This window comes from Chaetura pelagica, unplaced genomic scaffold, assembly GCF_000747805.2.
Source record: "Chaetura pelagica isolate M959 unplaced genomic scaffold, ChaPel_1.0 scaffold104, whole genome shotgun sequence".
NCBI lineage: Eukaryota > Metazoa > Chordata > Aves > Apodiformes > Apodidae > Chaetura > Chaetura pelagica.
Window position 1 is genome coordinate 7,021,092 of NW_009953786.1, and position 25,229 is coordinate 7,046,320.

Here is a 25,229-nt window from a genome sequence, read left to right on the forward strand (position 1 = left end):
CATACCTGCTGCTACTTTTGATGCTCTGTGGTAGATGTTTCAGTGGGTCTTTCTTCCTCCTGTGGCTTGTATTTGACACTGTAGAAGAAAGGTAGGGGAAAATACTGATTTAAAGGACTACTGTCTGGCTATATAGCTTTTCAACTGCGTATTTTGTGGTGGAGGCAAGTTGCTGTAGCTGACAGAAGGTCTGAAAGGAACAAAAAGTGACATTTTGGCTTATTTTAAGCCCTATGCTATTCTTGCCCTGTGATGGGTAAGATGGCTCTGCTCCCCTCCTCCAGTGCTTGGCGAGGCCATATTGTGTCTTGACATGGGGCTGTAGCTGGCAGGAAGCATCAAATATTCCCTTTGTTGTTTCTGGTGTAATTTTAGTTTTCTGGCACCCTGACAGTGTTTTGCTGTTCACCCTGGTTGTGTCCTTCCCTTTGCTCTTCCTGATTTGATCCTCCTTTATCATCCTCAGCATGAACTCAGCAGAAAACAGCCTCGCTGCACCTCATCCGCAGGTCAGCTCGTCCTCGCGCTGGTGTGGGAGGGGACATGGGTATCAGCTGGTCATTGCACCCCCGAGCAAGGACTCTGCAAGTTCTAAATTGAGAATCATTGCTTCATTGCGTGTCTCTCCAAACCTGTGGATTTAGACATTCCCTCACCATTAATTACATCCTCTTGTCTTGTAGCAGCAAGTAAAATGGCCAAGTTGGGCGTGTCATTCTGCTGCAAGCAAACATGGTTTCTTGTTCGTTGGATACTTGCAATTTTCTGGAAGTATGTGGCCACTCTGCTTTGGGAAGTGCGTTCCATGGTACTTGCCTCGGGGTGGGGAGTAACCAGGCAGCTCAGGCCCTGTCTTGGAGAGTGTACATGCGAGTCAATGCCAACTAGCCCAGCATTGCCTGAGTCGTTCCCAGTTAAGAGCAGGGGTACATGCTTCAAAGGGAAGCCCAGCTTGCTCGTGACTGATGGCCAGCAAGGTAGTTCCTGGGTGGCACTAGAAGTGAGCAACATCCCTGTTTGCTTTGGTGCAACCTCTGGTGGAGATGCTGGCTGTTACCACCTCCTTTCTGGAAGCCGTAGGGTCCGGTCACACACATTTTTCAGTCATTTGACATCTCAACTGCTCAGACAGATGCAATGTGAGACTGCCAAAATTGGCAGCAGTGTTCAAGCCTGACAGGGGTTTGTGAGTTTGCCTGGTAGCCCTGTGGCAGCTCTTAGAGCAGCATCTCTGAGTGTGGTGTCCCACAAAATGCTCGGCAGCAGTCATGAGGAGGTGAAGAGATTTCCAGGCGAGCTTCAAAGAGAAGGATGTGACTAACTGTCTCACAGGGAGCCAGGACCTGGACCCAGCCAGATGAGGCAGCTCCCATGAAAGGGCTGCCAAAGGAAAGGGAGAGGACACAAATGAAACTGGGACTTGGGGGATGAGGAGGAACAGACGGTTGGGAAAGGTAGAGTGGAAAATCTCCGTGGGCTGTTTCCGGTGGCCAGGAGACATATATGCTCCTGGTGGATGGGGAGGTAACCTGTGGGTAAAGCAATGAATCTCAAGCACGTTGGCTGTCATTCCTGGCTCCACTGCAAACCTCCACTGCCTGTCCTTGGACAAGTCACTCCCCTGGTGACTCAGTATCCCAGCTGTAAAACAGGGACTGCTGCTTACCTCATATGGGATGTTGTGAGGGTAGTCTCATGGAGGCCTTTTCAGTTTGATGTATTAAGGGGGAGGGGGAAGCAACAAAAAGTGAGCACAAAGACAAACATGAAAAATAATTTTTACTTCTCTTTCCACCTTCTCCGATTGTAATGGAGTCCCTAATCATGACTTATTCATCATTGGCATCTACTCCTGCAGTTGCACTGGTGGGAACAGTTTTTTGGTTTTATTTTTTTCCCCTCAAGGCTATAAAGATACAGTTCTGTATGTTTGTATAATATGTTAATGTTTTAAGCAATTTCTAACAGAAAATTAGAAGAAATAATGAATAATAAATCCAAGTCAGACTAAACCAAGGTGTAACCAAGTGATATAAGAGAGAGACTAGAAGTAGTTTGCAAAGGGGGCCTCAAAGAGAGAAAATGAAAATCCTGAGGCCTGAAGATGGAGGAGTTCTGGTTTACATCTGTCCTAAACTCTATACCCAATAGGGCACCTGGGGAGGGCTAAGGTCAGAAACCAAAAGGGGTCACTCCTCAGCTCTCTCGTTCTAAGATAGGTTTCTGCAAAATGAAGGGAAGCTCTGGTTAACTTTAACCCTTGAAATAAATGTCATCTTAATTCTGCTCACAAGGCAGTCTGATGGCTAACACACAAACCCTGAAGCCAGAAACTGGCAGATTTTAGGACAATTAGGGAATTGGTTGGCCTGGTGCTAACTTCTGTTTGTGCTTTTTTGTGCTAAAGCAAAATGGAGCTCATTGTCTCCTCTGTCAGAAGAGGGATGTGAGGCTTAAGGAAACGCTGTGAAGAACATGGAGATCCACAAGTGGAAAATGCTGGCTGCCATCATAGCTTCAGTTTCACAAAGGAGCAAAATGCATAGTTGTACTTCACCTGCCAAAACTGGCTTTTCTTTTAAAAAATAGAAAATGTCAAAGGCATTGGCTAGAGAAGCTGAACATTCATCTTTTCCGAGTACTGTATTTGAAAGGCTTGAGCTGCACAAGCTTTCCTGGCACTTGCCAGGGCTATCTTTGGGGGCACAACAGGATTCTTGTTTTTTTGAATAAACAGGTGGCAGCATGTGGAAACCTTTTGTTGTTAAATTTTAGTCACGGTTCATCTTTTTTTCTCCCTTTCCCATCTGCAGTGGAGTATGACAAGGAGTTCACGCCTCACCAGCGGCACCACAAGGAGTTCAAGTTTAATTTGTCACAGATTCCTGAGGGCGAGGCCGTCACAGCCGCTGAGTTTCGGATCTACAAGGACTGCGTTGTGGGGAGCTTTAAAAACCAAACTTTCCTTATCAGCATCTACCAAGTACTGCAGGAACATCAAGACAGGTATGCAAGAGTGGGCTTGCTCTGTGCCACCAGCAGCTGTCCTAGGGAAGGCTGAGCTTGTGCATTCGTCTTGAGAGGGCTGCTAAATAAATATTGGTCCTTTCCTTGTGGGCATGGTAGAGTATAAAATGGACTTCAGGTAGAGGAAGTCCATGGTATTGTAGGCTAAGGTGTCACTTAGCTGAAAACTTAGTGCTGTCTAAACAGAGTGAGAATCTGATGTGAGGTGTTAGTTTTTTAAACTAAAGTAATTATGCTGGTATTGCACTCATACAGAAATACACATCTTCCCTTTCAACTTAATACTACCAGCATAAAAAACATAGCCTGTTTGGAAAATGCTGATAAGTAGTGGAGACCTGACCTGCTTGCAGGTGTGGTAAGGTGGACTTACATTAAAGTAAACAAAGCAGAAGAAAATTCAGCTTGCTGATCACAGGTAAAAAATCATTCCTGGGATTTCAGTGGCAATGAGAGAGGCAAAAGGGAAGCAGGCCAAATAGAAACTGCTACACATATATCCAAACAAGTGTAAATGGTGTGATTAATTTTAAAAGGGCAATGTTTCTGATGGGGGAATTGTGCATGGCAAAAAGATGGAAATTCATGGTCAATTAAATGTTAGAGTAATGCTGTGGTATAAAAGTGTTTCATTACTGCTGCTGAAATGTATCAGGACTGCAACTGTTCCTCCCCTGCAGACAGAAAAAAAAGAAACAGGAATAGGAGTGTTTTAAAATAATCTCCCATTTCTTTCCTCTATGAAGGTTTACTGGGTGCTTTCTAGTCCCTCTTTCTCCAGCCTTTCAATTAGTAACCATTTGGGGTGATCCACCTTTGATCATCTGCTGTTCTGAGGGCAGCATCAAATAGTTAATGGTTGTTTGGTGGGGGAGTGTGGCCTCTGGAAAAATACTGATGAGGAAGTTTTAAAAGGTTAGTGTTCCCTTTGCACTTCGAGTTGTAGGTTGCAGAAGTGCCTCCTGGCATAATGTGCTTGCTGGTTAGGATGTTACTTCAATAGCCACTTGAAGAGCTGATGGGAGTCCAAACGGTCATGCAGATTTCATGGGTATTAGCTGTATTGTTCATTTGTAGCCACATTGAATAAAAAAGAGTGAATGTTGGTCTGTTTTAGATTTCACAAGTAGAGATCCCACCTCTGGAGCTGGAGGAAAATCTCTGTCAAGCATCCGTGGAAGCAGTTTGGTCTAAAGTTACCTCATTGAAGGAGAACTGTTAGCTTGCAAATGGATATAACAGTATTTCAGAGTGAAGTGAGTGTACAAGTAATGCATTGTGGAAAAAAGAATAGAAGTTCAGGGTATGACCCTTAAAGTACTCTGTGCCTAACGAATTTGCAAACTCTTTGCTCCAAAACTGACTGTTAGTTCTGTGTACAGCAATGATGCTGGCACCTCACATCTATGTTCAAATATCATTCCAGAATTAGATCGCACTTTGAGGCTGTGACCTGTGTCCTTTTGCCCTGAGCACTTGGGCATCTGCACGTGCTGGGCATCTCTGGCTGCTAGAGACCTCCTTATGGATGGAGCAGAGGCAGCAGCTCAGATGGGGGTCACTAGGGTGGTCTTGCTCCAGAGCTGGTGAGAATTTCACGTCTTTCAGTTCCCTTCTGTCATGTTCCTCCTGCTACTGCGAGTAGCCATGAAGAGAGGATCCCAGAGTTGGGATTGGGAATCATAAAGCGACATCCTCTAGGTCCAGGCTGCCAGCAATTTGCTGTCCCTCCTGACATGGGCTAGGCTTGAACCACTGACCCAGGGATGTGTAGTTCATTACTAACCTCTGACTCATCCAGTCCCTCAAGGCTCCCTTTTTGTTTCTTTCTCTTCTTTATTTATTTATTTTAACTGGTGGGAAGGAGGGAGACGTTTGGCTAAACAAACTTGTGGATGAGTCTGTGGAACTTGTCACACCATCTGGGCAGAGATGGCCAAGATGTGGTTCACAAATTTCTGCAGTTGCAAAAAAATGACATGCTCTTTTCCTCCTCTTTTCCTTTCAGTTTAGAGGATTCTTTCATGCACATGTAAAATATAAGAGCACATATGAAAACATCTGCTTGCGTACATAGGTACATTATGTATCTGTATAAAAAAGTGTATGTCATGTATACTAATTCTCCTCTAGATAGTAAAATATGCAAATGTTGAAAGACAGTTAAAATAAGATATTAGAAGCTGCTTCGGTGTTACCTTCAGTTGACCTTCTGACTCCATAGACTGCTGCTGCTATATATTCAAATGTGCAGCCATGTTGGTGACCTGAGTGGATTTTGGCCTGTAAACATTCTTGAAAACAAATACTAAAAGGATGTATTTACCTGTTTACTAGTATCTCTGCATGGAGGGGAAAATACCTCAGATTCTTCTGATATGCCTTAAGGAGGTGTATTCTGTGAGTGGTTTGGTTTTCAATGATCAGTTCCATTACTTGCTTTTATGGGGTGGGGGAGTCTCAAGTCCTTTTTTTCTCCCCTTTTTGTCTCCATGGATTAATTTGGAATATATTGTTTTCTTTTCCTGTTGAGAACACTAGAAGGTTAAATTAAAACAAACAAACAGCAACAACAAAAAAACCCAAACCAACCAAAAAAAACCAAAAACAAAACCCACCACTGTTTTTTGAAGGAACTTGCAAAATATTTTTAAGGCTTCTGTTGCATTTTAGCAGACATCTTATGAGCCAGAAAATAACAGCTGCCTTTGACTTAAAAAAAACAACAAACAAACTAAAAGAAGTTGTGTCACACTTCCTTTGGACTAATGGTTTGAATAACAGCCCAATATTTCCTGACATTTGATGAAATTTTTTGCATAAGGAAACATCAGTACGGTTCACGAAGTCTAGCTGGTGAACTAGCAGGTGAAACAGAAGGAGATGAAGTAGTGTCTTTTTTCATCTTGTTCTGCTGACAAATATTCTGATCAGGAAAATTTGTCTCTGAAAGCCACAGAAAGTGCCTGTTCAGTCAACATTGGCAGTCTTGAGAGAAAGTTCAAAGTCTCCATGTTAATCTTGGCTTTTATGAGGTTAACAGCTGTCTGAGGCGATTATTGGTAGCTAATAAAATACTTTTGGGCACCAATAATCCTTAACAAGGCAGCTGGCATGTGTGGATTTAAGCCAGCAGTCTGCAAGAGAAAGACAGCATGCACCTCTGAAGGAAAAAATACCAAGAACAAGAAACCTGCCTGGTCCTGTCAAATATATGAGCTTGGGAGGGCAGGAGACAAGAGAAAGATTCAGTAAATCAAAGCGCTCAGCCTGGAAGTATCCCTTGGCTCCAATTAAGTGTAACAAAGTGGCTTAATTCAGTATTACTTGAGCAAAGGAAAAAAAAAGCTCATCTGGACAATAAGAGCATAAGCGTGTGACTCCAGCCCAGATGTGTGTGCTGCTGCCTGGAATCACAAGGCATTGCTGGCTGTTCCCTAATGGCTGAAAACAAAACCCAGCCTGAGGCAAAAATTTCTACCAGTTACTGAATTAACAAACTGATTTTTGCCACTGTAGCCTAGGCTAAAAGCAAAGACTATAGGGACCCATTCCAGACTGTCTCCTAGATAGGGATGCGTGTGGAGAGCATGTGAACAATCAAAGATCAATGCTGACTGAAACAGCATAACTTTTGGGGAGAAATGTGACTCTCTCCTCATTCAAGGCCATCAGAAATATGAAAATGATACATGTGAAGGCTCCGGGCAGTGAAACACACATTGAGGATAGTGTGGTCTAAGTACATTCTCTCTCAAAAAAGAAAACATTTTAATACTGACTCACTTGTGTCAGTAATATTTTCATCTCCCCGTTCCTTCCACCCTTTTGTAAGGTAAAAAAAATAGTGCCTAGAAACTAGGCTTTTGTTTTTAGAACTAAATCACTGTTAATGGCCGTGTTTTGTCATAACACAAACTGCTGGAGTTGTCAGTGGGATGCTGCAAAGAGATTGATGAAATCCTCTGCATAGGTCAAGCTTGTGGCCAGCCACCAGCAGTATGTGTTTTGGATTGTGTGGAGAAGAGGCTTCACCCCACAAGGCTGGAGTGACATCTGGTTTGCTCTGAGGGGGATGACTAGTTTCTGAAATGGGCTGTAGGCTATAGGAGCTGATGTAGGGAGGGGGAATGGCTGATAGATCTGCCAGGTGCCCTTTAGCTGCTGACCGCCAAGAGTTTGAGAGACTCTGCTCTTTAAAGGCTAGGGTGGCTTTGTTTTGTTGTGCTTTGTTTGTTGGTTTTTCCTTTGGGATGTGCAGAAAGCAGGGAGGTTTGCCAAAGCATCAGTTTAGGAAGACAAGCGGCATCAGTTTCCAGGTGCTTCTCCCATCTTGGCCATATCTGAGGGGGCACTTAGTTTCAGCAGGCAGGAGCTGCACCCCCTCAACTCTCCTCCCTGTGGTGGTACCAAGGCACAGCCACGCCCTGCACATGGGCTGGTTTCTAAGGTGTAGCGCTGATTTTGTGGAAGGATGAGCAAAGCCCTCTGTGACTTCTCATACCTCTTGGGAGTGGATTGCCATGTAAGCGAGACCTTCGGTAGGGAAGAAATTAGTCTGTCCCTGGAAACAGCTCATTAATTTCTTTTTCTTTCTCAAAACTTCCTTGCTCTCACCCAGAGAGGTGTCAGGTCAGGACTAGGGAAGGCAGTTTATGGTTGATCAAAGATGTTAGTCCTCAATTTGGATCATCTGTATGTTTTCAAGTGTAAATATCCTGCTAGTGCAGACCTCAAAACACTCCCACACTGTCCAAACAACTGATCTATGAAAAACACAGTGGCCTGTGTTACTGATCAAAGGAAGATATGGTACCTTAATGGTCAAAGTTTATTAAACAGTTTTGTTTTCACCCAGAATGAAATACGAGGACTTGATGTGCAGAAAGATTCCTCCTGTATGATAAGACAAGCGTGGACATAGGTGTGCCCTGCAGAGCAACTGTCCGGGGAGTATGTTCCTCTTCTACTGAACACAATTCCTAAAGGGTTAAGGCACTAGTTGGTTTTTAGCTGCCAGTTAACAGTGGTAATAAAGTCTTCCTCTTTGCAACAGGATATTTATACAAATGCGATCTGAGGTTCTAATCTAAAGGGCAAATTGATTTGCCGGCAGTGTTTATAGCTTAGAAAATAAATAACTGTCCTCAACTGGGTTTTGGAATGGGTTGTGTAATACAAATGACAAAGCTAGCATCAATCTTTTTCAACTCGGGGTCAGATTTGTATACAGTGTGCATATATTTGTATACGATGGAGCCATTTCCATGATGCTATGGAGAAGTGTCTCTCCATGTTTCAGTTCAGCTCCCACTGTGGGTGTGCAATTTGTTGTGGTTTAGGGTGGTCAGTTTTTAGTAGTTTAAAAGTCAAAGTTATTCCGGATGAAACTTACTTGTTCAGTTACCAGCTGGCTTTTACTACCCGAACTAAAGAATACTGTATCAGTGCCTTATTTATTTTCTTAAAGGACAAAGATAAATACTACCCCTTTGCCCTCTTTCCCATCTTTATGCCTCAAACTGCATTTAAAATCTGAGGTGTCGTATTGAAGCCATCACTATGGCTATAATACCTTGTAGTCTTATAAAGTCATAGTCAAGTAAATAAGAAATACATCTCCTATCCCTGTGGCTTGGGATGATTTTTTTTCCTTTTTTTTCACTGTTCTTGGTGAAATGTTCATTCCTCAGAGCTGTGAAACTCAAGACCTTGGAGGGACACCTTTGTGCTCCAACATCAGTGTTGGCTTTGCTGGGGATTCTCATGGACTCCTGCAATCTTAGCATGGGGAGACCACATACTCTAGCTCTAGGCTTTGATCTTCCACTCTTTACCCCGTGCAATGCTACAGGCTTGGGGAAAAGTGGCTGGAAACCTGCCCAGCTGAGAAAGTCTGGGGGTGTTGATTGACAGCTGGCTGAGCATGAGCCAGCAGGGTGTCCAAGTGGGCAAGAAGGCCAATGGCATCCTGGCTTGTATTGGAAATAGTGTGGCCAGCAGAATTAGGGAAGTGATTGTCCCCTTGCACTTGGCAGTGTTGAGGCCACATCCCTAGTACTGTGTTCAGTTCTGGGTCACTCGCTACAAGAAGGGCATTGAGGTGCTGGAGCCTGTTGAGAGAAGGGCAACAAAGTTGGTGAAGAGTCTAGAGCACGAGCACAAGTCTTATGAGGAGCATCTGAGAGAACTATGGCTGTTTAGTCTGGAGAAAAGGAGGCTGAGGGAAGACCTTACTGCTCCCTGCATCTACCTGAAGGGAGGTTGTTGCGAGGCTGTGGTCTTTTCTCCCCTGTAACAAGTGATAGGACAAGAGGAAATGGCCTGAATTTCTGTGCCTGGAGAGGTTTAGATTGGATATTAGAAGAAACCACTGAAAGGCTTGTCAAACACTGGAACACACTGCCCAGGGAGGTGGTTGAATCACCATCCCTGTAGATGTTTAAAAGATGTGTAAATGTGGTGCTTAGGGACACTCCACTGGACTTAGTGGAGTTAGGTTAATGTTTGGACTCAAAGGTATTAGAGGTCTTTTCAAACCAGAATGATTCTGTGATTCTCTTTCATCTTGCTGCTCTTCCAGCAAGTCTAGGAGACTTAACCCCTTCACCCCTGAAGACTTTACCTTTGGGGCAATGCCTGCAGTGATCTAGGAAAATGTTTTCAGCACAGGGGAGCTTTCATCACATAGAGCAGTGGTTGGGAAGGGCTGGTAAATGAGCAGTGAGAAGCTGAGCTTACCTGTCTATCCCTTCTGGTGTGTTCCCACATCTGGACCACAGAATTGTCAGAGTTGGAAGGAACCTCTAGAGATCATCTAGTCCAACTCCCCCACTAAAGCAGGATCCCCTAGAGCACGTTACTCAGGACTTGAACCAGACAGGCTTTTATTATCTCCAGAGAAAGGGACTCCACAACCTCCCTGGGCAGCCTGTCTCAGTGCTTTGTCACCCTCACTATAAAGAATTTTTTTCTCATATTTAAGTGGAACTTCCTATGTTCCAGCTTGTGCCTGTCGTCCCTGGTTCTGTCACTGGGAACTACTGAAAAGAGTCTGGCTCCATCCTCCCTGCACCCACCCTTCAGATGCTTGTAGGCATTAATAAGGTCTCCCCTCAGCCTTCTCTTCTCCAGGCTCAAATGTCCCAGGTCCTTCAGCCTTTCCTCAGAAGAAAGATGCTCCAATTCCCCAGTCATCTTTGGACTCTCTCTAGTAGTTCTCTGCCTCTCTTGAACTGGAGTGCTCATAACTGGGGGCAGTATTCTAGATGTGGCCTCACCAGGACAGAGTAGAGGGGGAAGATGTCCTTCCTTGACCTACTGGCCAATTCTTCTAATGCACCCCAGGATTCCATTTGCCTTCTTGGCGAAAAGGGCACATTGCTGACTCATGGATAATTTACTATCTACCAGGACACCCAGATCCTTCTAGGAACTGCTTTCCAGGAGGTATAATCCTCGCCTGTTTTGGTACATGGAGTTCTTCCTCCCCAGATGCAGGACCCTACACTTGCCCTTGTTGAACCTCCTTAGGTTCCTCTTTGCCCAGCTCTCCAGCCTGCTCAAATCTTGCTGAATGGCCACACAGGCTTCTGGTAAATCAGCCACCCCTCCCAGTTGGGTATCATCAGTGGACTTGGTGAGGATGCACTCTGTCCACTCATCCAGATCGCTGATGAATGTGTTGAACAAGACTGGACCAAGTATTCACCCCTTGGGAACACCACTGATTACAGGCCTTCAGCTTGACCCTGCTCCATTCATCACAGCCCTCTGAGTTCTGTCACACAGCCAGCTCTCAATCCACCTCACTGTCCACTCATCTAACCCACACTTCCTTAGTATTATTCTTTTCTGCCTATGCCAAGTTGCAGACCCGCTCTGTAGTGTTCTTGCATCTCCGCTTAGTGCTTTATCCTCCCTGGCTGTCAGTCCCTACAAATTAGTGTTGCTGTTTTCCTATTTCACCTTGAAAGTAACTTCATTTGCAGGCTGACAGCTCTTAATATTTCCTTCCTCGTCTCTAAGGAGCTCTTACAGACCTTGCGGGTCTCTGCTTGTCCCCTGGCCCTCAGATAGTATAGCTTCTTCAGAACAGTTAAATTGAGCTTTACTGCTTCTCATAAAATGATAGAGACTGCCTCTACCTTCTGTGGCAGCTCATTCCAGGTGCTGGCATTCCCTTGCCTGAGGCTCTGTGCAAGCAAGTGCTGATTGATTAAATTTTTTACGGTGCTTTTAAATCTTCAGAGTAATGGTCATTTAGACTTACTAAGTTGTTAAGGTTTTGTATTGCATCTGTTGGCAGTACCTCATGCTGTGCAAGCTCCACATACAGTTTGTTCTGTAAGTACTTAAGAGTTTTCAATTCAAAGCAGGGCTTACATCTATTCAAGGTGGTGGATCTACTGACGGGTTTGAAAAGGCTGTGATTTCAAAGTTTTATCTATATGGAGCTTGTTTCAACTGTGCAGGCCTTAGTTTTGGGTGCAGTTATTCATCTGACATTAGTGGGCAAGAGTAGATAATCTCGCTAGTTTTCTATATGCAGGGTAATTTTTACAGAAGGTTGATGTCAGTGCAAACTGGAAACTCAGATCCTGAGGTATGCAGAAGAGTATCTAGAAATTGTGTTAATTAAAATGTAAATCCCACACACTTGTGTGCAAAATTCTCTTTTGAGAAACTGCTGCTAGGCAGTCTAGACTATTATGTCAACTTGTCTTTGAAGAAAAGTAAACAAAGAGGTTCAGCTGAGGAAAGTTTTAGAGACTTATAGTAATTAATGCTTTGATAAATGGCTGTTGATGCGTAACAATCCTTTAAACACCTGGGTAATTGCAAGCTTTGAAGTTGGGCCAAAAATGTTGTTCCGAGATCTGTAATTAAAATAAGAGACCTTTAGCTTGGTCATTTTGAAGGTGAGATTTCTGTTTGTTCTCGCTGACTCCCTGGTCAAACTTCTGCCTGGTTGGGGAAAGAAGGCCAGGGAGGGTGGGAAAGTTAAAAAACCCACAAAACTAGTTCAACAGATGCTTCTTTAAATTTAGCTTTTTATAGCTTAGGAGTTTGTCCTGTAGCAAAGTTCCATGTTGTAATGTGTACCCAGAAGAGAAAAAATTACTTTAATGTGAACATTTCACTAAGTAGTAACTGAGATTAACCACTTGACCTAGTTACTAATTTGACTAAATTCTAATCTAATTAGTGTTCAATTAAAGAGAATTAACACCCAGAGACATTTCGTTGAAAGGTTTACATTGAGGTTTCAGTTAACAAAATATTTACCTTACGGGGGAAAAGCACTGAAATTAAATGGAAGCTATAAATGCCCTGAGTACATGGTTGGGATACCAGCATTAAGAATAGTAGCTATATTTGGTATTTATATCTGACAAATCAGCTTGCTCTCTGAGGACACTGGAGTTAAATCCTGCTTTCTGAATTACACAGGCCATATTTCTCTGGTAAATTGTGTACTTCTTTCTGTTTATTGCAGCCATTTGTGATGGCTCTGTTGACCTTTGCTTCTCCTCCAGAGTCTTCTGAAGGCCATGGAAACACTCCCATTTATTTATTGGGACCTGAGACCATTCTTTAGGGCCCTGATCCAGAATGAAGAGCTTCTGTTTCAATTTGGGGATCTCTAACTTGCACCTTCCCATTTAATGTTGTCTCTTGTGTCAGGAAGGTTGTTTCAAGCCACTGCCTCAGTTTTTCCCATTCACTTGCTTCCCTGTAATAATCTAGAGTTAATACATATTGTGCAAGCAGCAGCCTTATTGCGGAAATCATTAACTGAACTCATCTAGATGAGAAAATAATGATGAGACTGTCAGGCATCATAGTGACAATGAGGGTGACAGTAGCTGTATGCAAACCCAGAGGCAGATGCAGATGGAAAGGATATAAAAAAATTGTGTTTTCATGATGAAATTTCTTTTCTGTATGCTGAATTTGAAAGTCCTGCTGTGCAGCATCATGGGAATGATGTTCTTGAGATGCAGGGTGGTTTGGACATATCAGAGGTCCCATGATGTTCTTGAGATGCAGGGTGGTTTGGACCTGAAATCTCTGGACTGAATCTACTTTCTTTGGCCTGAGCTGAGAGCAAGTCCTCCCTCTCTGCTCAGTGATGCTGGCTCATGCATTTCTTCCCACCTTTCTTTTTCTGGATGTTACCATTCTTCATGCTCTCTGTTTCCCTCAGGTCCCTTCTTGCTTCTGTTATTCTTCACTGCTGAAGTTTTCAGGCATCTTTCCATTAATGTGACCCTGGACACAGTTGCATGGTTTCTTTTGGAAGGCCACTCCCCACCTCACCGCACAGGATCAACGTCATCACTTAATGACTGGAAACTCAATACTTTGTTTCATGTGGCTTCCCCAGTGTGTGATCTGTTTCTCACCCTCCTGTCCACTCCAGATTTTGCTCTGACTATGGGCTTGCATCTACCTGTGTGTGGCACTCTTTGGCATGGCATCTTGCTGCTTCCTAAGCTATTTCTTTTTGGTTGCATGGATATAAGGTGAAGCTAGTGACGTTGTCCTCATCATGCAGATGAGAACATCATGCATATACCGGTGAGGGTCAAGTGTCTCCACTAAGTTTAGTTGCTACTTTCAGATGTTATTTTTCCTTTCTCCAGCACTGCCCTTCGGCTTGCAGGAATCCCCAGCCCATCTGCTGAGTGCTCTCCAACTTTTGCAGCAGTTAGGACCATAGGGTGTGGACCTGCTAAGCAAACATTGACGGCAAAAATGGTCTCTGCCAAAACTAGCCAACAGTCCAGCATCAGGAAGGGTAATAAGGCTGTGCAGTAGACTTAGCTCTCCCATCTTTCTTTTTCAGGCCTGGTGGGAGAGGAATGGAATAAATGTGTATTCCATGGTCTTCAGAAAGCAGAACTGGGGGGGAGTAAAATTCCAGTTGTGTGGCTGCATTTCCCTGTGGACATTGGGGCAAGACTGGAAGTGTGATATTCACGTCACTGACATCTGTCACCGTGTTTGTTGGCAGCTGTGTTGCCACTAATGACAGCAGCAGCAGGTTGGAGCCCTCTGTGAGCCATCGGTGCAGGAACATGCCAGCAGTTTCCCAGCTGCTTCTAGAAGCAGAGGGATGCTGAGTGGGAAATAATGGGCATGGTTCACAGAGGTGTGGTGGCCGTGGCTACTTTCTACTCCCTTTTCTCTGCATGCTTTTTTCCTTTTATCTATTCTCTCTCCTAGTCCTTGGATGTACATGTGTTCCCCTCACAACTGCAGCAAATCCTTCACCCTTCCCCGTCTAATTATAAATTATTTCCCTTCCACCTGGGGCCAGCCTGAGAGATCTCCCAACCTCTGTTCCAAGATCAGATATCATACAGCTCTTTTACAGGAGCAGCAAGGACATTTCTTCTCAGCCATATGATCATATGGAAGAGCAGAGTGCTCTCAGGTGATACATGGTATTTGATTTACCAAAGGGGAAAGGAGGGGAAAGTTTGTACCCTGCATGCAAAAAGTCCAGACAACTTTGTTGCTAAGCTCTGAATCACTGTTGAGCGTGTGTAGGCAGGAAATTTTGGCCAAATTTGAGATGATTTTCTCAAAAGAGGAAGGACATATAATATTTCTATTCTGAATAATAATAATAATAAAGGAGTGGTAAAAGACTCTAAAATATTTTTTATTCTTTTTTATTTCAGTAATTCTTTTTTCTTCCCCCTCCTCCCATTTTGTCTTTTGAAATAGGTGACTGGATATTTTAAAAGAACCTTCATGCCAAAACAACAATGAAATTATATGCATTTTTGTGCAGCCTGGTGGGGTTTGGGTGACAAACATTAATTGAAAACAGGCTTAAACTGAAGGATGTGTTACCTGCTGGCATTACTACTGTGACCTGCAATACCTGTGGGGTGAACCTTCAGTGTTGGCTTTATCTGGTTGAACAATGCAGAAGTCAGTTGAATAAGCAGAGCTGATTGAAACCCAGTCCTGTACACAACTTATTGCAGAGAGTTGCCCATTTTTCTGCATTTTACAAAGCAATGGAAGTATTTTCAAAGTGAATGGGACATACTGAGATAAAGTGGAGTGTTCTCATTTGGTAGAATTATACCTTGGTCAGGCAATTTGTTTGTCACATCTGTGGAGGACACTAAGATGGGGGAGACCCACTGGATGGCAAGTCTGTATTTTAAATAATGGAACAATGATGGAGATTCAGTCTAAGGGAAAAAAAGTGATTTGTTAGAAAGAAGAATTGTATTTGGAAATGAGAAATCAGTGATGTAAAGAAAGCCTAGGAAAAAAAAAGTTCAGCAGCATGAATCTAAGGGTTATAGTGGATCAGAAGCTGAATGTGAGTTAACAGCTTGATTTTCATGAAGAAGCCAAAATTACATTCTGAGGTACATGAGTAGAGGCATAGTCTGTGAAACACATCAAGGTTACCCTTCCACTGTAGTCAGGATCGGTGAGATCTTGATCTGAGTTGGATCTATGAAGAGCAAAGAGAGCAGACAAAGTCTATAAAGTGTGGCTTGCAAGGAAAGACTGAAGAGGTTGTTTTAGTAAGAAGGAGATTGTTTTGGCATTCGAGTTGGATATTATGAAGGGAAAAAAATATGCTTGAAGTTAAACCTATTCAGTATTCTGGAAATATGGCAAACTTCCTGACACTGGAAATCTATAAGATCCCATCTGGCAAACATATCTCGGGAGTAATAAGGATGTACTTGATCCTGTCCAGAGTTCAAGGGAAAGGGCCAGATGATGCCATGTGGTTCTTTGAGGCTTTACACCTCTCTGATGTCCAACAGTCTTCCCAAAGTGCAAGACAATGGAAATATAAGCTCTGAGACTCCTCTTTGTGTCTTTTGTAGACCTGAGTGATCCCATGTGGTTAAGTGTTCATGAGTGTTTGCTCTTAGGAAGTTCCCAATGGCACTGCAGCCAGACGTGTGGTTTGTGGGGACATAATGCTGAAGTTACTCTGGTCTGGAGGCTCCAGCGGGACATTGTCTGAAATGAGTGAGTGCTGCAGAGAGTATGAGAGTTAGAAGAGGGGAGGTGGGACAGGAGATTAAAAAGCAATTGGGTTGAGGAGGAAGGTCAGAACAGGTGCTGGGAAAACCCCTTTTCAGATATAGCCCATTTCAAGCATTGGAGAGGATCAATGTGTAAGTCATATTCAGGGGTGGGAATGATCTAGCAGTTCATTCCTCTCTTAAATGTGGAGAGGGGAAGAGTGGTCTCAGGAGCAGCTGCTGTTTGTGGTCTCCTTTAAGCAGCACTTCAGTTTACATACCCTGCCTAGAAAAGCCCACATCTTTCAACCTTAAGGTTTCCAAAACATGGAGCAGCTGGCCAGCCCCGGCCACTCGCTGCTGTTGGAGGTGAAGGTCAGAGTTGTTCCTGAACCCTCTTCTAGTTGGAGAAGGAGTGGCAAAGACATCTGTGGGAAAGGCTGCTGAGTCAACCACAGAGTGTGTGGCTACCAGCAAGGCAGAGGAAAGCCTCCATGCTGTAAAAATATCCACACTAGGAGCCCTAATATACTTAAGTGCTTATTTTTCCATGTGTGATCTCATGCTAACCAAGCTGTTGGGCAGTATGACGTAGCAGTTGGCCAAAAATAAAATATAACTCAATCTTTTGATAGGTGGAAGGGACTGTTTTCTCATTTCCATGAAGTTATTGTTAAAAAAAAGAAGTCCAGGGAGAAAAGACAGGCGAAGATGGGATTGACCACTGGTATCCATTGTGTGGTGTTGGCCACAGGAACTGTACCTCTCTTGCACAGGAAAATTATGCATATAATAAAATGAGAAAGTGAATGTGGGATTTCTCTGTGTGCTTCTCTAGCTGATTTCACTGGACTGAGTTTTGAGGGGCATTTGATGCTGCAAAAAAAAAGTATGAGCTTGATAGCATTTGAAGCTGAAGCCTTTCATAAAAGGAACTGTATATCAACAGCCTTGGAGCAAGGCACTCTAGTCCATGTTGATAAACCTCAGAAAAATGTCTTTAGAGGCTTTTAGAGGTTCATTTTCCTTCACTGTTTGATGCTTGGCCTGTTAGGTCATTTCTTTTTTTGTGGTCAGTTGTGGTAGATCTGTGTTGCAGAAGGTGGGCTGAAACCATGAAGCCCTTTTGACAAAAGCCACTGAATGCCTGGAAATGCTGGTAGTTTGACTACTGTCCTGCCAGAGTTAGCTATCTTCTTTGGAAGGAGAGTGGTTTACCAATCCCTGGCTGGTGAAAAAACAACCAGACCTAAGGACTAAGATTGCTTCCCTCCAGCCTTGGAAACTGAAAAATCTTAGCAATCCTGACTTTCACAAGTATGTGCATCTCATGGCAAAACTCTGGATTAAAAACAGGCAGGTTTTGGGGATTGTTTTGCTTTTTTTTCCTAGTGATTAACATCACTTTTACTTACTTCATGTTTTCTTGTTCCTGTAACAGTGAAAGCAAAGGGAGAAAATCTCAGGCATCACAATCTTGTCATTATGCTTCTCCCCCACAGGGCCTCTGACCTGTTCCTGCTGGACACGCGGGCAGTGTGGGCCTCAGAGGAGGGCTGGCTGGAGTTTGATGTCACTGCCACCAGTAACATGTGGGTGATGAACCCTCAGCACAACATGGGACTGCAGCTGAGCGTGGTGACCCGGGACGGTATGTTATAGGCCAGTTAATGCTGGCAATCTCGCAAGCCTCTTGGATGCTGTCTAGAAGTGTTGCTGACGCTCTCCAGTTGTGATGTGAGGATGGATCACCCTGGCTTCATAGGCAGCTGTAGCAAGCTTCTTGAAGAAGGCATCTGAGGGCAGAGACTGAGGGCTGTCAGCTTCTTGGCTGTCCCATGACAGATGTGTCTTTCCCCATAAATGAGGCTAGGCATCTCTGAACAGTACCAGGATAAAGTGGTAGAGGTGAGCTGGGGCAGGGTCCTGGTTCCTGACTTCAAGGTAGAAAGGGGCATGGACCTGGGATGCCAAGCGCAGTGGGAAGAGGAAAAGAGGGCAGGTATATGGGTATGCACCTTCCCATGTGGGTTTATGATAGTCCTACTGGCTGCTGCAGCTGCCATCACCACTCAGATCTCATAAAACCTGAGGCTGGAGTCCTGGACTGCAGAAGCGATGGGGTCGCTGTGTGAGGCTGGGCCCTCCAGGGGCAGCTGCAATGGTAGCATTTCACAGCCCACAGAAACTTCAGAAGTGGCAAAGGAGAGAGGAGACTGTAAAAGAGCATGAAACTGAGTATTGGAAGATAAGTGGTAGGGAAGAAGAGGATCTAGATGAGCGGAAGGTGACCAAAATTATGACAGTGACATTTTTTCCTCTGTAGGAACCCCTCAAACCTATTGTTTTCTTCCTATCACTTCATGCTGGGGTTTGGTACACCTGTGGGGTCAAGTGAGACCAGATGGGCTGTCCACTGTTCTCCCTGGGGAAATGTTGGTGCAAGCCACCCCCTCCCCAAATGATTTGAGAGCCCATCTCTCACAGAGAAATCTCTTTGCCTGCTGCTTTCCCTAGAGGTCTTCTAATGCCGTCTCTGCTTCTTGTGTTTCACAGGTAGCAGAACTAATTTCATGACACATCTGAGCTTTGTGGTTTACATATCTATTTGTGTAGTTCTTCAATGCCTAAACCAGAATAGAGATGTCATAGTGGTACCAAAGAGCCAGGTGTTTCAGTGAAGCCTCCATCCAGGAAGATGGAATGCTGTTGTAGAAATGTCCATAAGACAAAGTGGCAGGAGGGAAGCACTTAGTGAAAAAAGGAGTGTGGGCAAGAAGAATGGAGACGCTGCTCATCGGGATGCTGTGATTCTGCAAGCAATCCAACAGTACTGTTTCTTTATCATTCACTGTTACATTTGTTTTCAAGGTTTCAGTGTAAATCCTAGAGAAGCAGGCTTGATAGGCCGAGATGGCCCTTATGACAAACAGCCTTTCATGGTGGCCTTCTTCAAAGTGAGTGAAGTTCACGTTCGGACCACGAGGTCAGCGACGAGCAGGCGCAGGCAACAGAATCGGAACCGCTCCACCCAGGCTCAGGATGTTTCCAGGGTGTCTAGTGTCACAGGTAATCAAGCAACACCTACTTTGTCTGAAAGCTGGAGTGACTTCTTGGAATGTTTCTTTTTGCTCCTTTTGGAGTGTGAAAACAAGAAGGGGGATGTAAAGTGTGATAGTCTTCCTTGGGGAACAAGTTACACCTGCACAGGGGTTGGGAGAGGGAGTCTCACATAATGAGACTTTACAGGATTCCTCTTGAATGGTGAGACTTTCCCCTGTGGAAAGTCACAGCCATTGAATTCAGGGGGGTGAGGTGTTTAATTCTAAATTTTGTGCTTGCTACACAGTGTTTCCCTAGAATTGCTCCACTTGAAATGCAGTGTTTAAAAGATTCCATCTCTGCGTACATTGAGATTTATGGTATTGCACATACTCATTTCCAGCAGAGTCCTCTTTCAGTTTTCTTTGGAAAAACCCTGGTAGAACAGCACGAGAGCCTTTTTTGTTTGGTTGGGGTTTTTTTGTTTGTTTGTTGTTGTTGTTTTTTATAAGAACAACTATCTATATACAGTGAAGTGCATTTCCAGGCAAGCAAAGAAGCTTGCCTGTTTACTGTGGGAAGGTTGCGTGTTGCAAGCATTGTGCAGGAGCCTTTTGAGTGCTCTTGTGGACTGGTGGGACCATAGGATAACTCTGAAGTTTTAACAAAATAATTGACTATGTCCTGTCTTCTAAGTCCTTTTTGTTTTCCAGCCACTCTGCCCTGCATCACAGTGCTACACGTCCTTTGTTCATTGTGTACCTTCTTGCCTCTCAAACATTTCAGCCTGTTCCAAGTTACTTGATTAATTTGCTTATGCTGCCCCCTTCATTTCCAATAGGATCCCTGCTTTTCCCATGGCTAGAAATGACTATACCCCAAGGAAGAGACACGTAGTTTTCAGTCTATGCCCAGACACATGGGGGGATGTGCCAGCATTGCCCAAAGTCAGCCAGTGTGAATCTGTAGCCTGTCCCTTGCTCTTGCATACTTGGGTTGTGGGTGAGCCACGCTGCACTCGAGGTGGCCCAGTGCTGGCCATGGAGCTGGAAGCCTGTAGGAAGCCAGAACCAGGTTGGGAGCCCCTCTAGGGCTGGTGGCCATGTATCGATGCAGCCCTATTGTTCCAGCCCTCCATGGGGATGGACTTGCCCTTTGGGCTAGTGCATGCCAGCAGCAGTTGGCCACTAGCAGCTGTTTCATGTCCTTATGGTGCACGCCACAACATGGCTGTGGGTGGCCGTGCCATGCCGTGCAAGTGTTGGGCTCATTTGGGTGTGAAGTGTCACTTTCTGGGTTTTAAAGGTAGTAGGAGTTACTCAGTCCTGCAGCCTGGCCTCCTCCAGGGAGGCTGGCCAGTAGCAGTGCGGCATTGCTGGAGGAGTTATTATCTAATCTGGTGCAAGAGCCCTCTGTCAGCTCCGTGGTGGAACCATCTGTTGGTCCCAATTGCTGAAACCTCCTTTGGTCTTGGTTTTCCTTGGGGTCTCCAAGCTGCAGTTTTAAAGGTGGGCATCACAGCAGCTTGCTGGGTTACTTTCACAAGTAATGGGCTTGCCAATAGATAGTTTATTCATCTGGGTGTTATAAGCAATAAGCCCAGCTCTTATCCAGGCAATGTGCAGTTCTCCCACTCAGGTAGGCTTGGATGCTGTGCTTGCTTTGTCACCACAGCCAAGTTTTGAATGCATTTACAGGGAATGTTGGAAAGTTACTTGCTGCGTTGCTGTTTTGTGGCTCTGGTAGCAGAGTCAGGATAGGCTCCAACTTTCTCTCCTTAGCTCTGCAAGATCCACAGTGCTAAAAAAAAAAAAAAATCACTACTATTAAATCAGGCAGTGTGACTCAAAGCTCCAGAGGGAGCAGATATATTGGGCAAAAAGGGCCATTTTTACATTGCTGCTTTCTTGACTGCACCACACATCAGGTCGTAAAATTATAAAATGACAAAAAGAGAAAAAATAACTAGTCATTCTGTGGTCTCAAGGGCTTTTTTGAGCTCTTCTAGCTCTGAGCCAGCTTTAATTTAAAACCTGGAATTTGGCAGTTCAGTAGTCAACAAGGTATAGTTGAGCCTCTGTGGATTTAACATGTATGTTTGGTTGGTTTCTGTGTTTAGAAAAGAGAGACGGCATCAGCTTATTTTCCTGTCTAAGTGTGACACTCTTAGACTCTATTTTCCTTAAGAAGTGGTAGATTTAATAGCCCTGGAGGCACTGATGATCAATATGGATTTTTAGCATTAAAGGGATCATTGGGATTTATTTTTATTTTTCAGTTGTGTGGGTTCCTACGTCTGTGCCCTGATGATGATGATGCATGACAGGGCTGGGAAAGTCTTCATCCCAGGATGTGAGTCTAGGAGTTGTGCTGGGGCATTACATTTTAACCCCAACCGTTTACTACCTAAATATGGAAAGCATTTCAAGTCCTGCTGTTCGGAGTGCATGAAGTGTGGTGCTGGGCTGGTACTGGATCTGGTGAGACTTGGGGTTATATGAAGACATGCTGCTGCATGCAGGATTGGGACCCTGCTGTGCTCCCTTAGATGTACAGTTGTCCTGCAGTCAGTACCAAGGGCTCAGATGCTAAGGTTATGGCTGTGGCATAAGAATCCCAATGGTCTGTATTTTTTCGCCAAGAATGCTCATTTCCCTGAATTAATTGCAAACACATAATTATGACTGACTTATATAAAGCAGAACTGAGTTACCCCCATGGTTATAAACTGCTTTGACATAGAGTCCTGCGTCAATACATTCCTGGAACCAAGATCTGTTCTTCAGCAGTAGGAGGATGAGCAGGAGGAAAGGGAAGTATTTTAATCTGTTGAGACAGAGAATTGTACTCCTGCTCTGACACAAAACATAGAGGAACAAGGTGGGTGGGGGAGCATGCAGGTGTGTCTCTCGTATTGTCTGCAAGGTCTGGAGGCCCTCGCTCAGCCGTGTCTTCTTGTGGGCTTAGCTCATGCTCTCAGACTCCAGGCTGGCCCTCTAGTTAACCTAGGAAGAGATGGGGACCTTCATCAATATAACAGATGGTGGTCCTCCAGCATAAGAGCTTTGCCACCATATGATCTGAATGCTGGTTGTCATTCAGGCTCTCTCCTTGCCCAGAGGTGATAACCTTTCTGTCTTGCAAGTCAGCCTTCAGGCACAACCCTTCCCATCAGCTCCTCCTTACAGAGACAGTTGCATTTAAATGTCTGACTTCAGGCTGCACTTTCTGTTCTGAGTGAAACTCATGCAAACATTCCTTTTTGTGTCCTTCTCTTCAGCCACCTGGGATCTCTGGGACTGGTTTGAGGTGCTCCATGAGAAATGGAGGAACCCTCCAAGCAGCCTTTCCTTCCAGCAAGACATGCACGGCGCCAGGCAGATTTCCCCACACTACAGGAGCTAAATACCACAAAGGGCAGGGTGCACAAACACTAGAGGCAAATAAGGCCAGATGCTTTCATGGTGGCAATGGACTTGTTAATAAAGACTCTTATCTCACACCCAATCTCCCTTTGGTAGAGAGCACTTGGATGCAGACTGCAGTGGTGTGGCCAGCATTTCTGCATGTGCCTTCACATGTGGGTCCGCGTCAGCCTGACATCTCCCCTTCTTCCCACCCAAGCAGATCACTTTCATGTGAAGTGAGCTGTTATTAACTGTGTGATCAGTTTACACCAGCTTTATCCAGACAAATCACCAAAGTCAAACACCGAGAAGAAGGGAGAAGGGGCTGGCCTTGGAGACCTCTGTCAAAGCTATTTCGGACCACAGAAGCAATTAATTACTGTGTGGAATTTGGTAAACTGGCACCTTGGGAGCAGCAAGGGTGTTCTCAGATGAATCAACCTCAGTAAATATTTATATATTCTTTGCCAACACTTAACGTGGGAGAGGTTATAGGAAATCTAAGGTGGATGTGTAAGTATCTGTAGGAGGAAGACCATTAGGGTCAGGCTATTCTCTCTCCCCTTTCAGCAACACAAATGCCAGTGTCCAGCCTTAAGAGAAACATCTGTGCTCACAGAAAGTCAGACTTAGGTTCTGATGAAGGCAGACAACATTCAGTGCAGACAAGCCACAAAAACAAGCTGTGTCTTAACTATGCTGTTTTAACTGCACTGCCCTGGAAGTTATTTTTAAGTGCAGAACTAGGGGTTTGGGTTTTTTTTAATCTCTGTTTTAAAATCGTTTGCAGTGTGATTAGATAGAGTGCCTTGTAAATGCCAAGCTTGTGTTTCTGAATCGGTACCTTCAGAGGGGAAAAAAAGGGCAATTTTGGGCTGAAACAGTTAAGCATGCTTGACTGGGGTAGCTGATACTGCTTTCCAGGCTTTGGAGAAAATGTGTTGTGGAAGACAACTTGAGTAGCTCAGCAAGCTTTAGTTCCCCACTAAAAACCCTTTACTACCCATAATTGGATGCACATGGCTCCAGGGCATATTCCAAGCCCCAGACCCTAGGGAATGGGTTGTTATTATGGGCATCCCTATTGCTGTATTTTTTTTCCCCATTCAGAAAGCCACTGCTAAGGGTTTGCTGCACCCCTGAAGTTGGTCTACAGTAGATTCCATAAAGTAGACAAGGTAAGCAAACATGTAACAACAAGAGAGGGTGAGGGAGCTTGGTGTGAGAGTTAAACAGGGAAGTGTGCAAATCCTGGGAGAGGGGATGTTTAGTAAGTTGGCATTTAAGAAAGCAAAGGCTGAGTTTGAGCAAGTGCGAAGGCAGAGCTGCCTGCGTCTGCGTTGGTCGGAGAGTAGCTGGTGCTTGATGCAGGGTGTGAATGGGGTGATTCAATTGCCAGCCGGTGAACTGGGGCACATTCTGGGGGGACAATTTGAGGCAGTGTGAGAGGGAACATGTTTGTAACATGTTCTGTTTCATGTAGCTCGTTAAGCAGCTCTTTTTTCCCTTTGTTTTCTTAAACTTGTGATTGCTCACAACCTTTCTTCCCACTGCTGTTCTCGCTGCCTCCCTTGCCTTCTCCCCTTTCCCATAGCTGATTTGGGTAAGTTTGAACTGGATTTGGAATGTAGCATAGTTCTAGCCACTCGGTTGTGAATAGATGAACTCCAGTGTAACTCCCTGTCAGAAACAGATGGTTTTCCCCTAAGCAAACAAGGTATTTCCCATTGAAGAACAATGAAGTGGTGTTTTCAGGTACTTAAAACCTTTAACCACTGAAAGGATCTTCTGCTCATTTTTTCCCCCCTTGTTATGAGCAGGTAATCTAGAAACATCGTGTGCTAGAAATTTGCTCCCTGGCTGAGCCAGGGACTGAAAAGCTTCATCTGGAAAAAACACTACACCCTGGTTTCTATAGGCTATGTCTAGTATGAAACTGAAGAGGCTGAACAGAGAAACTTGCCTCCATCCTTGCTCCCACACACTCCTGAAAGAGCGAATGTTTATGCTGCAGCAGGCTGTTAACCAGCTCTGCTCACCTGATTAAATCTGTGATTGAAGTGAAGCTATTGAGAGTCTGAAATGCAATCCTTAAAGCTTAAAACCCAAGCTGCTTCTAAAAACAACTCTAATCTTTGGTGGTTTGGAGGCTAGGCTTGAGGTGTAGGGTTTTTTCAGACCTCTGTGTTAACTGTACCCAGCTGTAATGCTGTGCTGCCCTTAATGTCAGTTGGATGTGCTTTTAGTATTATAGTTTTTATTTTGAATAAATATTTGCGTTTGTAGCTCCCAAACTTTAGGGAGGGTGGTAGAGGGAAGAAAAAGAAAGGCTTATTCAGAGCCAAGGGATAAGTCACTAAAAATATTTTTCTATCCCAGCTGCCACATTTGGGGAAAACATGCTGGGAGGGTGCCCTTTCAAGCTTCCCTAAGGGTGCCAGGGGGGGTGGGTAGCTGAAAGGCCCAGGGCAGCGGGAGGCAGCACAAAGCAGCGTGTGGCATCCGCCTGCTGAAGGAAGTGCCTTTGCCTGCAAATGAGGTGTGCAAGGGGAGAGGGAGAGGTGGCCCCTTTCAGTAAGGAGCAGGAGGAAACATCACCAGTCCGGGTCTAGCTCTGGGGTGAGCAAACCCGTGTGTCACTGCACAGGAACCTGGGCTTCCACGCTGCTTGGGCCGATTTGCCACCATTTCTTCCTCTTGTGCTTCCCATTGCTTGCAAAGGATGGGTTCAGCA

At 44.6% G+C, this 25,229-nt stretch overlaps 1 protein-coding gene across 1 annotated transcript in view; it reads left to right on the forward strand.

Annotated features, from left to right (window-relative positions):
• Positions 1-1,427: 1,427 nt before the first annotated feature.
• BMP6 (bone morphogenetic protein 6) overlaps positions 1,428-25,229 on the forward strand; it is a 28,288-nt gene continuing 4,486 nt past the window's right edge. The window contains exons 1-4 of the mRNA XM_010000978.1: positions 1,428-1,524; positions 2,814-3,006; positions 17,549-17,697; positions 18,918-19,115. Of these exons, the coding sequence (XP_009999280.1) occupies positions 1,428-1,524; positions 2,814-3,006; positions 17,549-17,697; positions 18,918-19,115 (637 nt within the window). The remainder of the gene's footprint in view (positions 1,525-2,813; positions 3,007-17,548; positions 17,698-18,917; positions 19,116-25,229) is intronic.